At 46.4% G+C, this 15,198-nt stretch overlaps 1 protein-coding gene across 12 annotated transcripts in view; it reads right to left on the bottom strand.

The window, feature by feature from the left end:
* ANKS3 (ankyrin repeat and sterile alpha motif domain containing 3) overlaps positions 1-15,177 on the bottom strand; it is a 27,919-nt gene extending 12,742 nt beyond the window's left edge. For 5 of the 12 annotated variants that reach the window (XM_027117498.1, XM_027117493.1, XM_027117494.1 and 2 more), the window contains exons 1-5: positions 15,080-15,177; positions 9,883-10,093; positions 7,514-7,712; positions 7,198-7,319; positions 5,909-5,990 (exon numbers count right to left, since the gene is read on the bottom strand). In XM_027117498.1, coding sequence (XP_026973299.1) covers positions 5,909-5,990; positions 7,198-7,319; positions 7,514-7,712; positions 9,883-10,052 — 573 coding nt within the window. In that variant the 5' untranslated portion in view covers positions 10,053-10,093; positions 15,080-15,177. The other 7 variants (XM_027117495.1, XM_027117496.1, XM_027117503.1 and 4 more) reach the window with 7 other exon arrangements.
* Between the last annotated feature and the right edge of the window lie 21 nt (positions 15,178-15,198).

Genomic DNA, 15,198 nt, shown 5'->3' with positions numbered 1-15,198 from the left:
ACATTACAACTGCGACAAAACAAAAAAGTATACAGAAAGTAATACTGGAAGGAGATATGCCCAAACTGTTAGTATTATTTTTAAGCAGTAAGATAATGGGGATTTTTCACATCTTCCTAATCTTCTCTATTTTCTAAATTTACTACTATGAGCACGTTTACTTTTTTTTTTTTTTTTGCGGTAGGCGGGCCTCTCACTGTTGGGGCCTCTCCCGTTGTGGAGCACAGGCTCCGGACATGCAGGCTCAGCGGCCATGGCTCACGGGCCTAGCCGCTCCGTGGCATGTGGGATCTTCCCAGACCGGGGCACGAACCCGTGTCCCCTGCATCGGCAGGCGGACTCTCAACCACTGCGCCACCAGAGAAGCCCAGCACGTTTACTTTTGAAAACTGGAAAAGCCCAATAAGCTTTCCATTTTGAAAGCTTCAACCATGCAGCCTCGTAGTTGATGGTGGGACTATAAGCCCGTGCTCTGGAGGGCAAATCAGCAAGAGATAGTTGAAACCTGAAAAGTGTGCATGCCCTATGACCCAGAAATTCCACTTCTGGGAATTTAACCTCAGGAAATAATGAAGAATATACACTCACATTTAGGATCTTCCCTGAAGCATTTAGCATAGTGAGAACTGAAAAGAACTAGTTCACTAGGGGATTAGTGAAATAAGTGAGAACACATAAAATGGAACACCACCCACCCACTTACGTGACGGGGCCAAGTGTACGTACAAACCCAGGCAGGTGTGCACAAGACATCGTTAAGAAAAAAAAGCATATTACAAAACATTCTGTATAATGGAATTCCACTTTGACTTAAAATATTTATCCATAAAAAACTAGGATACTTGAGAATTCCCTCGCAGTCCAGTGATTAAGACTCGGGCTTTCAGTGCCGTGGACCTGGGTTCGATCCCTGGTTGAGGAACTAAGATCCCATAAGCTGCACGGTGCGGGGAAAAAAAAAAAAAAAAAAAAACTAAGACACTCAACAATATGTTAATGTGTGCTATCTCTGGGTGATGGTATTATGAGTGATTTTTGCTTTCGGTTTGCTTAAATATACTTTCTAATTCTTTTATAGCAAGTATATATCGCTTGTATAGTAAATATTTACATATGTACTTTTTTTACCCTATTTTAGAAAACTATGATCAACTGACAGTCTTGATTGAGCCCAGTACAGAAGGTGATTATCACACTTCCCTCTGGTAGGAAAAAAACCACATTTGTACGAGAGCCTAATTGAGCTTTACTTTCTATAATCCCCAACTTTCCAGAGCTCTGGTTAGAAATCAGCAATGAAACCTTCAGCCTTAAAAGATCATTTCAGGGGAGTGGCAGGAGGGAAAATTGGATGAAGGTGGCCAAAAGGCACAACATCCTGGGGGGAGGGGCAAAATAGGGGTAGGGGATTAAGAGGTACAAACTATTACGTAAAAATAAATAAGCTACAAGGATATATTGTACAAACAGGGAATATAACCAATATTTTATAACTATAAATGGATATAACTTTTTAGTTTTTTTTGGCTACACATCGCAGCTTGTGGGATATTAGTTCTCTGACCAGGGATTGAAGCGGGGTCCCCGGCAGTGGAAGGACGGAGTCCTAACTACTGGACTGCCAGGGAAGTCCCTAAATGCAGTATAACCTTAAAAAATTGTGAATCACTATGTTGTATACCTGTAACATATAATATTGTACACCAACTACATCTCAATGAAAAATTTTAAAAAGGCACAAACTTCCAGTTGTAAGTAGAAACTAGGGATGTAATGTACAACATTATGACCACGGTTAACACTGCTATGTGTTATATAGGAAAGTTGTTAAGAGAGTAAATCCAAAGAGTTATCATCACAAGGAGACATATGTATATAGATATTTGTATCTATATGAGATCATGGATATAAACTAAACTTATTGTGGTAAGCATTTCATGATATACAGAGATCAAATAATTATGCTGTACACCTTAAACAGTGATGTATATCAATTATATCTCAATAAAGCTGAAAAAAAGATAATTTCTAGTTTCAGTTTGATAGAAGGACCCAAAGGTTTCAACCAGAAAAACAATACCATCTTTACTGAAGGATTTTTTCTTTTTTCTGGCTACGCCATGGGGCTTGTAGGATCTTCTTAGTTCCTCGACCAGGGATCGAACCCGCACCCCCTGCATTGGAAGCATGGAGTCTTAACCACTAGACTGCCAGGGAAGTCCCTGAAGGATTTTAACTAATATCTTTTTTTTTTTTTTTGCAGTACGCGGGCCTCTCACTGTTGTGGCCTCTCCCGTTGCGGAGCACAGGCTCCAGATGCGCAGGCTTAGCGACCATGGCTCACAGGCCCAGCCGCTCCGTGGCATGTGAGATCTTCCCGGACTGGGGCACGAACCCGTGTCCCCTGCATCAGCAGGCGGACTCTCTACCACTGCGCCACCAGGGAAGCCCCACTAATATCTATTTTTAAGCCTGGAAGACTTCAACTTCAGATTATACTAAAGGGAAAAAAGAGTAGTAACACTATTCCTTAGTGAGGAAGAAAACAGAACTGACAACAAGAAGGCTCCACACACAGCATGTGATGAGAGTATAAAGTCAGGGACAGGAAAGGTACAGACCAACATCTGGATAGTGGTTACCTCTGGATTCACGTGGATTAGTTGTATTAATATTATCTCTGTACTACTTTGAATGTTTAAACTACTTCATAATTTTTTTTATAAATTTATTATTTTTATTTATTTATTTTTGGTTGTGTTGGTCTTCGTTGCTGCACGTGGGCTTTCTCTAGTTGCGGCGATCAGGGGCTACTCTTCATTGCAGTGCGCGGGCTTCTCATTGCAGTGGCTTCTCTCGTTGTGGAGCAGGGGTTCTAGGCACGTGGGCTTCAGTAGTTGCAGCACGTGGGCTCAGTAGCTGTAGCTCATGGGCTCTAGAGCACAGGCTCAGTAGTTGTGGCGCACAGGCTTAGTTGCTCCGTGGCATGTGGGATCTTCCCGGACCAGGGATTGAACCCTTGTCCACTGCATTGGCAGGCAGATTCTCAACCACTGTGCCACCAGGGAAACCCCAACTTCATAATTTAAGAGTCATAATGCTTATTGCTGTAGACACCGTTCAAGTTGGTACAACTTGCTCTTTGGATAGCTATTTGGCAACATCCACATTATGGCTGTACTTAGGCTACATCCAAAACTTCTACCTTTAGTATCGAACTGTAGAGATGTGGTCGCACAAGTGTGTGGAGAAGTATGTGTGCAGATATCCCGCACAGCACTGTGCATGATGGCAAATACAACTTGATTCTATCTGCAGACCACTGTTAGAGAAACTGATTCATCCCTACAAGGGAGTGCTATGCTGCCATACAAGAGAGAAAAGAGCTTTATATCTACTGATATAGAACAATCCAGGATAGACAAGTTTAAAAAAAAAAACCACAGGATTTCCCTGATGGCACAGTGGTTAAGAATCCACCTGCCAATGCAGGGGACGCAGGTTCACTCCCTGGTCAGGGAACTAAGATCCCACATGCCACGGGGCAACTAAGCCCACGTGCCGCAACTACTAGCCTGTGAGCCACAACTACTGAGCCTGTGTGCCACAACTAGAGAGCCCTCACACCACAGCTACTGAGCCCATGAACTCTGGAGCCCATGCGCCACAACTAGAGAGAAGCCCACGTGCCACAACTAAGACCCAACACAGCCATAAATAAATAAATAAATATGACAATTCATAAAAGAAATACAAATGGTCAATAAATATGTTTTAAAATGTTCACTCTCACTAATAAGTACAAACCAAAACAAGATGCCACTTTTCTCCTACCAAACTGGCAAAACTTTACGATGGTAACATCTAGGGCTGGTGAGGATGTGAGAAAATGGGCATCGTCATGTATTACTGGTGGGAAGGACAAGAGAGACATCTGTTTAGTGGGAATTTGTTAGAACTTACTAAATATTTCCCCCGTTGAACTTTTTAAACAACTTTATTAAGATATAATTCTTCTACCATGCAATTCATCCACTTACAGTTTACACTTCAATAGTGGACAACCACCACCACAATTTCAGAACATTTTCATCACCCTGAAAAGAAATCCTGTACCTCCTCCCAGCCCTAGGCAACCACTAATCTATTGGTCTCCACAGATACGCTTATTCTGAACATTTCATACAAAAGGAATAATACAATATTCAGCCTTTGTATCTGGCTTCTCTCACCTAGCATATTTTCAAAGTCTATTCAGGTTGTAGCACGGGGAAGTACTTCACTCCTTCTTATGGCCAATTAATATTCCATTGTATGCATGTAACAATTTTATTTATCCACTTATGGACATTTGGGTTCTTTTCACCATTTGACTATTACAAACGATACTGTTATGGACATTTATGTACAGGATTTTGCCTGGACCTGTTTTCAGTTCTCTTGGGTATATACCTAGGAGTGGTATATATCCAAGTGCTGGGTCATATGGTAACTCTATGCTTAACTGTTTGAGGAACTACCAGAATGTTTTCCAAAGAGGCTGCATCATTTTTCATTTACAGCAGTGTATGAGGGTTCCAATTTCTCCACGTCATTACCATCTCTTGTTATTGTCTTTTTTTTATTATATTATTATTTTCCTGGTTGTTTTGATTTGCCATTTTCCCTGATGACTAATGGTGTCAAGCATTTTTCCATGTGCTTATTGGCCATTTGTGTATCTTCTTTAGAGATGTATCTTTTCAGGTCCTTTGTCCATCTTTTTATTGTCTTTTAATTTAACTGCCCTGTTTTTTTTCTTAAATTAATTAATTTATTTATTTTTGGCTGCTTTGGGTCTTCATTGCCACGTATCGGCTTTCTCTAGTTGCAAAGAGTGGGGGCTACTCTTCGTTGCGGTGCACATGCTTCTCACCGCGGTGGCTTCTCTTGTTGCGGAGCACGGGCTCTAGGCACGTGGGTTTCAGTAGTTGTGGCACGTGCACTCAGTAATTGTGGCTCGCAGGCTCTAGAGCACAGGCTCAGTAGTTGTGGTGCACGGGTTTAGTTGCTCCATGGCATGTGGGACCTTCCCAGACCAGGGCTCAAACCAGTGTCCCCTGCGTTGGCAGGCAGATTCTTATTAACCACTGCACCATCAGGGAAGCCCTAATTGCCTTTTTATTAGGACCTATTAAGTTCAAAATGTGAGCACCAGCAATCCCTCTTGTAGAAATACAGCATACAGAAATAACTGCATGTGTGCTAAAGCTGTGTGTGCCAAGATATTCCCTGGAGCACTGCTTACAATTGCAAAATGTTAGAAACCTAAATTTCTACTAATAAGGAACTGACTGAACTAACTATGGCATGGATACTGCATGGAATACCATACAAAGGTAAGATGTCTATGGCATATTATTTTTTAGAAGCTGCAGATCAAATACACAGTAGAATCCCACTTTGTTCAAAACAAAAAGCCATGTGTTCGCAGGTGTCTACAGACATACTTTCTCAGCAGAGGAAAATCCTGGGTCTCTTTAACAACCAACTGGGCATCTTGTGGGGGAACAGGGGGCGGGTGGAAAAGGTAGGAAGATCTTTGCCTCCTTATTCTATATAAATTTTTTAAGTGATGGGATGATGAGTGCTATTTACTGTTTTAAAATTTTTTCCATACTTTTCAAATAATACTATTTTTAAAATTATTACAGGAATAGGTGTCTATAGTTGCTTACCACTGTACCCCTAATGCCTAAGCACCACTCAGCACTTGGCATCAACAGATACTCAATGAAAATGTGTTGAATAAACAGATGAAGAGCAGTTATTTCTGTGTAGGAGAAAGTTCTGTTACAGTTTATTCCTCAGTGATATGATGCCTCACTTGCTGTGACTAAATTATAAGCTAATAAACAGGGTCACTTACATGATTCAGAAAATACTGCACGATTATTTCATGGCCAGCAGCAGCCGCTTCCATCAAAGGAGTGAATCCATATACGGGCTCCCTGCAAGATCGAGACTGCAGTCAGATGATGAGCAGAGGAAGCTCTGGGGGGCAGAAGCTTGCCTGCTGCAGACAAAACCTCAGTGACGCAAAGTCACCCATCCCTAAGCCTAGAGGGCTCCCTGAACGGGGAGAGATGAGAAAGTGAGTATCAACACATCAGTCCCGTGGTTTCTACCCCAGGTCTAGTCTTTTGTTCCTAAGACAATCTGTTTCCCATCTTCACTCCTTCTTAGCTGTTTCCCCCCCTGCTATGGCCTGAATCTCTACTTAATCACAGCAAAAAGTAGCTGTCACCCTTCACTGCTCACAGACAGCTAGCACCTCCTCTCCACCTATCCAGATATCCTACATTTTGAGATCAACATCCTCTAGGAACCCTTCCAGGAGCTCCAGGACTAACCATCTCCTGCCCTCACTACACCTAATGCTTGCTTACGGCTAACTCAGTGCCCTCTTCAGAGTGCCACCCCCACCAAGCCCTCACTGGTTTCACCTGGGCTAGAAGACAGGAAGCAAGCTAACCACTGGTTTTCATCCGTTCGAAGACACACACTTTTCACGTTTTAGCATCGCTGAAGTCAGAATGTCAGTAAATGAAATGCATTTTAATTAGGAGCATTTTTTTTCTTTCTTAATGGCCTGTAAACCTATAGTGTGTTACAACGGCTGACACCAGCCAGGGTGTGCAGTGTCAGGTGAATGCTGGGTTGAAAGAGGATTATCATGGTGACATGCTTTAGACAACAACCCTACTTCCAGCTTATATTTAAAACTCATGACTGTTTTCAAAGTATTACCTCACCTGATACATACAGAAGGCAAGAAAGCTAAAGGGATTTAGCATTTAATGCATGTCAATTCAGTGCCACACACTATGTTAGGCACCTGTTATATGACAGAACATGTAATTCTTCTAACAGTTCTATGACATGGGCATTGCCATCCTGTTTTCAGATAAAGGAAGTAAGGCACAGAGAACTTAAAATGTTGCACACAATGCCACCTGACAGATGCATGAGAAAGCTAGGACGATCCCCATGCCTCCACGCCTCGGCAGGACTGTCCCCTCCGTCCCTTTGTCTTGAGCCTGTCAAACCAAGGCAGGGGCTCCCTGCACCCCAGCCTCTAGCTGCCTCGCCAGTTGCCCTACTCAGAGTCAGACATGACCACCTCCCTCCTGCGGCCACTTAAGACCTCGTAATCACCTCACATTGGCGTTCGCTCCACTGTCCAAAAGGAACTTGACCATCTGCTGGTGCCCAGCACTGGTGCAATGGAAGAGGGCAGTCCAGCCTTGAATGTCCTTCATTTCTAGCTCAGCACCTTGCTTCAAGAAAACACAGAATGCTCATTAAGGCCGCGTCTCCTCTGCGCAGGGTGGGCGCCCTCCAAGCCATCACGCTGAAAGAATCGAAGTGATTACCCGAGCACACGCACGCTACAGGGGCCTGCAGTGGTTCACGTCTCTGCAGAGCGGCCGGGGGCCCCTCAGGTTTCTGGCCTGAGGCCCTCGTAGCTCACCTGGAGGAGGAAATAGGCGATGCTCTCGTTGCCACAGCTGGAAGCCAGCATCAGCGGAGTCTGCCCTTCCGGGGTCGGCACATTCACACTCACCCCCGCCTCGAGCAGCAGGTGCACGATGGTATCGTGTCCAATGTAGGAGGCATACATCAGCGGGGTCCAGCCACCACCATTCTTCTTATTCAAATCTAACTCTCTCCTAAACAAACGCAAGACATGCTAGACACGCCAGCCATCTCATAGGTGGGGTTTACCAAAGCCGGTGGCCAGGCCAGGCCAAGAGAAAGAGCAGGAAGTGCTGACAGGAAGCAGAGTCATATGCCACCCTGGACATCACTGGCGGGGAGGGGGGGGAGTAACTACACTTGCCGGACAACTGCCTTTGCAAACTCCCTCAAGTTTGCCTCCCTCCTCTGATTTTTCATTCTCATCTGCACCCTCCTCCTACCCTAAGGCCAGCAATTCTCTTTTTTGCTACCACCAGCTACATAGATGGTTCTCAACCACGGGAGATTTTGCCCCCAGGGGACAGTTGCCAAAGTCTGGAGACATTTTTGGTTGTCACAACTGGAGAGGGAAAAGCTACTGGCATCCAGTGGCCAGGGATGCTGCTCAACATCTTACAGTGCACAGGACGCCCCTCACAACAAAAAATGAGCTGGCCCAGGTTGTCAGTAGTGCCGAGGCCGAGAAACGCTGACCTGGAGTCTTGACTACCTCCCGCCAACAGACCAGTCTGCTAGTCCAGAACTGAGGGGAGAGGAAAGAGGAGGGGACTCAGACAGTGGACAATTTCTCCTTTGTCGTCCCACCCTACAGAAACATTCCTGGAAAAATCTGTGACCAAAGAATCCTGTCTTTCTCACTGATTTTCATTACAATTCTGGAAAAGCGTTTCCCACAGGAAAAACAATGCAGGCTTCCCAACCCAGAGTTTGGGGTCGGGGGATGGAAGTAAGACCCACTTCCAGGAGCATCCTGCCTGTTTCACGCCCCAGTCTTTCCTCCTCCACAATCCTTGCCTCCAGTGGAGGTACCAAGTGACAGTCGACCCACGCAGTTCGTGCCTCTCCTAGATACACACACTAAGCTACACCAGACAATTAGTTTCCATTCACCAGCACGTTTTACTGACCCTGGCTTTGGACCCAGGCAGCCATTTCCCAGGTCCTGATCCCAGGAATGCAGGGGTAGCCACTAGCCGGGAGAGCCACCTGGAGACCAGCCCATTCTCACCACACGCCGTCCCAAATGGACAGGGAGGCGCCCCCCCCCCCACCCCTTAGCAGAGCGGCCCTGGGGCTCTGGCAACCTCCTTCAGCCGAATCCTCCCTTCTGACCCCTCCAAATCCCCCTCGGGTCCCCAGTGTGTTTACTGTGCACCAGCCTCCATCTCAGCAGGTGTCACAACCCCAATCAGAACACAAACACTTTCTAGAGCTGTTCTGGACTGTTCATTTTAACAGCACACCCGAAGGCTTAAAGGCTGTGAATGTTAAAGGAGCAGAACTACAGGTGGGGTCGTGGTGACCCTGTCGGGGGATGTGCTGCCTGCACACCTGCCCGGTACAGAAGTACCAACTGGCCAGATGCTCATAAGTGATGGCTACGACCTGGGAGCCAGAAACGGGGCTTCCACGAGGCTCTGCTGTAACTCCCCAAGCTGGAACTGGAAAAGGCCCAGGTAGGTATGGACATAGGTTGTTTCTCTAAGTTATCAATGAGATGATAACAGTGAGCACAAAGTATGGCGGACAAAGTGGGAAGAGATGAGAAGATGGATCCCTTTCTAAAAATTACACTGAGTATCAAACCGTACTTCAAACAAGAAGGCGCTAATAAGCAGTGCTGTTTAGGGGGACCTAATATGCACATAAGATCAGTGAAAACGGCATGTGGGCAGTGAGTAAGGTGCAATCCTCCAGGTGGGGATAACCCCACCTCCTCCTCTATGGCAGAAGCTAAAGGGGAGAGGGCGGCAGGAGGGATTAAAATGAAGCTTCTGGGGAAAGAAGGCCATAGGGCATTGCTTTCAATCTTTATTTTTGTTTTGTTTGAGCATTTCTGCAATTAGTGAAAACCATAAAATTACTCTGGTTAAAGTAAGCCTGAAATGAACAATTTCTAAGCCTATGAAAAAAGTTTAAGCTGCCTTTTTCTTCCTCAGAATCAAAACTGCCTTCCTTATTGGCGTCCAGCATAAATCATCCCTGACAACAGCCCAAGAGAAGCAGCAGTTGATCCACCCAAGGATTAAATGTCTACAGCTGTGGGCAAGGCCCCCGCTAGCTCCCTGATGGCTCCACCTGAGAGCTGAACCATGGAGCTCAAAAATCCAAGAGGAAGGAACATTTTCCAAGATCTCTTACCGCTGCACACATTCCTTCACCACTTCATACTGGCCAATGGAAGCAGCTGTGTGAAGATCCAAGGGGACGGCTAGCTCCTCCCGGCTGACCTGCGCACCCAGCCCATGCCACATGGACAAGCTGCGGTTCAGCAGCTCCGGCTCACTGGCTTCATCGCTGAGCTCCGACATCGCTATGGAGGGAGGCACTGAGGTCGTTAGGTCCTTCCTTCCTGGTAGCGACACAGAGTGAAACGGCATGGTCACACTCCTGCCCACAGCAGGCGGCTAAGTCACTGCCCTGACAGACTGCTGCCCAATGTACCCAACTCCGGGGACTGACCAGACAACTTCCTTTCAATAAATATCGTATGCGGGAATTCCCTGGTGGTCCAGTGGTTAAGTTTCCACGCTCCCAATGCAGGGGGCCTGGGTTCGATCCCTGGTCAGAGATCTAAGATCCCACAAGCCCTGCAGTGCAGCCAAAAAGAAAAAAAAATTGTATGGTTCGGGCAGCTCCATCATGCTAGTACTGGTGAGCCTGTCACTAGACAGAAAAAGAGGAGCACATATTGTGTCATAAACTGTGGCATATATTTTCCTTTATGACCCCCAGGCCCCACATTCTAGAAAGGGAACTCAAGGAGCCTGACAACCTCTTGGATGGGAAGCAGAGAAATGGTAATTAGGTCAGTGGACCAAATCAACTCTCAGATGTGGTGAAAAAGAACTCTGGGGCTTCCCGGGTGGCGCAGTGGTTGAGAGTCCACCTGCCAATGTGGGGGACACAGGCTCGATCCCTGGTCTGGGAGAATCCCGCATGCCGCGGAGCAACTGAGCCCGTGAACCTGCGCTCTGGAGCCCGTGGGGCACAACTGCTGGGCCTGTGTGCCACAGCTGCTGAGGCCCATGTGCCTGGAGCCCGTGCTCCGCAGCAGGAAGGGGGGGCTCCGCCACGGTGGGAGACCCGTACACTGCGGCAGGGAGTGGGCCCCGCTCACCGCAGCTAGGAGGGGCCCGCATGCAGCGGGGAAGACCCAACGCAGCCAAAAATAAATACATAAAATTAAAAAAAATAAAGAGCCCTGGACTTGGAATTAGATAAAAATTTAGCTCTGCTACTTAGCATCTCCAACCCCTAGTTCCTTACTGTTTAATGGGGACATGATATTTCCAAGGACTGCGGTTAAAAACACATGGCAGAATGGACAAACAGTGGCACGTCCACACAGTGGAACACTACTCAGCCATAAGCAGAAGAAATAAACAGGTGATACACACAACACATGAACGAATCTCAAACGCATTATGCCAAGTGTGAGCCAGACTCAAAACGCTGCCTACTGTATGATTCCATTTACAGGACTTTCTAGAAAAGATAAAACTAAAGGGGGGACTTCCCTGGCGGTCCAGTGGTTAGGACTCCATGCTTCCAATGCAGGGGGCGCGGGTTCGATCCCTGGTAGGGGAACTAATATCCCACATGCCATGAGGCGTGGTCAAAATAAGTAAATAAATAAACAATACAAGTGCATGAGTTAAAAAAAATTTTTTTAATAAAAAAAGGATAAAACTAAAGGAGGATAGATCAGTGGTAATAAGGGTTAGGAGTGCGGGTCCCACAAAGGGACTGCAAGAGGGAATTTGGGGACGACAGACTTGTTCTGTTTTTTGGGTTTTTTTTTTTTTTTGCAGTACGCGGGCCTCTCACTGTCGTGGCCTCTCCCGTTGTGGAGCACAGGCTCTGGACGCGCAGGCCCAGCGGCCATGGCCCATGGGCCCAGCCACTCCGCGGCACGTGGGATCTTCCCGGACCGGGGCACGAACCCGCGTCCCCTGCATCGGCAGGCGGACTCTCAACCACTGCGCCACCAGGGAAGCCCCTGTTCTGCATCTTGATTGATGGACATATGACTCTATACATTTATCAAAACTCATAAACCTGAACACCAAAATGAGTAAATTTACTGTATATAAATTTTAAAAACAAATTTTGAAACAAATGGAAAGAAAGCCCCAACACAGAAACCAGGATGTGACCAGTGCTAACTGACTAGGAATCTACCTATGCATCCCTTGAATGTGGGAGAGACTAGGGGGAATGGGATAGACTGGTTAATTTGTTGGGTGACACTTTCCCCAAGATGGGACAACAGCAGGATGAAGAGCCCTTCATTCTAGGAATCCTAACCCATCAAGCCCAAGTCATCAGCTTCCTAGTAGAACCCTTAGTTCTGGAGTGACAATTGTCTCCTGTTCTACTCTGGGGGGAAAGAACAAAGACCAAGGTGTAGAAAAGCAAGAGAAGGAGAAAACAAAGAAAACCACTTCATGTTCAGATGGCCTAAAGGTACCACAGCGGTTCACAGATGCCATTAGCACATCCACCTCTACTAACAAATGCTTCCAAGCATGAGATACAGCCGAGATGGCCAAACAACAAACAAGCCACCAATCTGGGGGACAAAGAATCTGTCGGCCCCTGGCCAGAGTAAGTGTAACAAAGTTCAGGGCAAAGCCCTGCTTCCTGGAACCACCTGTCCACACTGGCAGGGCCTGAGAACAATCAGCTCTCTCAATTTTCAGGTGGGAACCCCCAAGCTGAACAGTCCAGGCCACAGAGCCTGGATAAGAATTCAAATAAGCTGTCAGTTCAGCACTCCTTTCAATACACCCCTCAAGCCTTCTTTGGGTGTGTTTCTTCTACTCCAAATGCCTCTTCCAGGGTGGGACCCATGTTCTCTCTCCTTTTATTGGAGGCTCACCTGTCTGACACCTTCCAGAACGCTGAGCGGCAATCAGAATCAGACCCCCACTCCAGAAGCCCATGGAGGGAGAACTCGGATGCCAAGAGACCATAAAGCTATTGGGTTGGCCAAAATGTTCGTTTGGTTTTTTTCCATAAGATGGCTCTAGTAGCACTTAGTTGTCTTTAACTTCATTTGAAACAATTTTGTTAGACTGTATTGTGACAGCTGCCATATCAGCGTGCATTTAAAAAAAACTTTATCAGGCTTCCCTGGTGGTGCAGTGGTTGAGAGCCCGCCTGCCGATGCAGGGGACACGGGTTCGTGCCCTGGTGCGGGAGGATCCCACATGCCACGGAGCGGCTGGGCCCGTGAGCCATGGCCGCTGAGCCTGCGCGTCCAGAGCCTGTGCTCCGCAATGGAAGAGGCCACAGCGGTGAGAGGCCCGCGTACCGCAAAAAAAAAAAAAACACAAAACTTATCAAAATAGGTGAATTTTTGTGTAGCCATTTTAACAATGAAGATGGAAGACAAAAAAGCAACATTTTCAGCATGCTTTATTATTTCAAGAAAGGTAAAAACACAACTGAAACGTTGCAGTGTATGGAAAAGGTGCTGTGACTGATCGAACGTGTCAAAAATGGTTTGAGAAGTTCCGTGCTGGAGATTTCTCACTGGATGATGCTCCAAGGTCAGGTAGACCAGTTGAAGTTGATGGTGATCAAATCGAGACATTAACTGAGAATCATCAACATTATACCACGTGGGAGATAGCTGACATACTCAAAATATCCAAATCAAGCACTGAAAATCATCTGCACCAGCTTGGTTATGTTAATTGCTTTGATGTTCCACGTAAGTTAAGCGAATAAAACCTTCTTGACTGTATTTCCACACGTGATTCTCTACTTAAACATAACTAAAACGTTCCATTTTTAAAACAAATTGTGGGGACTTCCCTGGTGGTCCAGTGGTTGAGAATCTGCCTTCCAATGCAGGAGATGCAGGTTCCATCCCTGATCGGGGAACTAAGATCCCACATGCCGCACAGGGCAACGAAGCCCGTGCACCACAACTGAAGAGCCCACATGATGCAACTACAGAGCCCACGTGCCACAGTGAAAGATCCCACACGCCGCAACTAAGACCTGATGCAGCCAAAAATAAATAAACATTTTTACAAAATAAAAAAAATAAAATAAAACAAATTGTGACAGGCGATGAAAACTGGACACTGTACAATAAGGTGGAATGGAAGAGATCATGGGGCAAGCGAAATGAACCACCACCAACCACACCAAAGGCCGATATTCATCCAAAGAAGGTGATGTTGTGTATATGGTGGGATTGGAAGGGAGTCCTCTATTTGAGCTCCTTCTGGAAAACCAAACGATTAATTCCTACAAGCTCTGCTCCCAATTAGACCAACTAAAAGCAGCACTCTATGAAAAGCGTCTAGAATCAGTCAACAGAAAACGCATAATCTTCTATCAGGATACCACATGACCATGTGTTTCTTTGATGACCAGGCAAAAACTGTTACAGCTTGGCTAGGAAGTTCTGATTCATCCACCATATTCACCAGACATCGCATCTTCAGATCTCTATTTATTTCAGTCTTTACAAAATTCTCATACTGGGAAAAAAATTTCAATTCCCTGTAAGACTAAAAGGCATCTGGAACAGTTCTTTGCTCAAAAGATTAAAAGTTTTGGGAAGATGGAATTATGAAGCTACCTGAAAAATGGCAGAAAGTAGTAGAACGAAACACTGAATACGTTGTTCAATAAAGTTCTTGGTGAAAATGAAAAATGTGTCTTTTACTTTTACTTAAAACCCGAAAGAACGTTTTGGCCAACCCAATACTATTACTTCCTTTATCACCCTGCCGCATGCCAGATGCTCTACGATGATGGGGTACTCCTTACGAACAAAATTGTATTCACACATACATCACGTATACTTGTAGAAAATCTTCTGCATATCGCTTCCAGGATTTATTTCCAGGAAGTAGCACTAGGAACGCAACCCTTTGATTTTCCTTTTACCTTTGTGTTCTGTCCATTCTGTAAAATGCTAAGTATTCGTTACTTTTAAAGAAAAACAAACAAAAAAATTAACAACAATAACAAAAAAATGACGTTGCTGCTGACCGTGGCGTCCACAGGGAGGAGGTCTGTGAAAGCCGGAGGGCACCGCGTCCCGCACCGGGTCGTGGGCCTTCCGCTGGCCCCGGGTATCCCAACCTCATTCTCAGGCCCTGGGGAGGGTAACCTAGGGAACTACCCAAGCACTGACACCTCCTCCCAGTAACCCTACACCGCACGTGGCTTTATCGTCCCCGCTCCCCAGCGGCAAAGCGGATGCTCGGAGTCATAAACTCAAGCGGCGAGCCAGCGGCACTGCTCTGACGCCCCGAGAGTGCGCAGCAGGTGAGGACACCAGGCGGGGCAGGGCCGCCGCGGAGCATACCTGCGCTGGACCTCGGGCCGCGGGCAGCCCTGGGGCTGCCGCTGCCGCTGCCGCCGCCGCAGCCGACTACCCCTGCCCACTTTCCGCCGCGCTCCCTCAGCTGCGCCCGTCCGGGGTCC

The sequence above is a fragment of the Aethalodelphis obliquidens genome, unplaced genomic scaffold (genome assembly GCF_003676395.1).
Source record: "Aethalodelphis obliquidens isolate GAN/ISIS:26980383/991018 unplaced genomic scaffold, ASM367639v1 scaffold18, whole genome shotgun sequence".
Taxonomy (NCBI): Eukaryota; Metazoa; Chordata; class Mammalia; order Artiodactyla; family Delphinidae; genus Aethalodelphis; species Aethalodelphis obliquidens.
The sequence above is the reverse complement of the archived record's forward strand: the minus strand, read 5'-3'. Positions and strand labels throughout refer to the sequence as shown.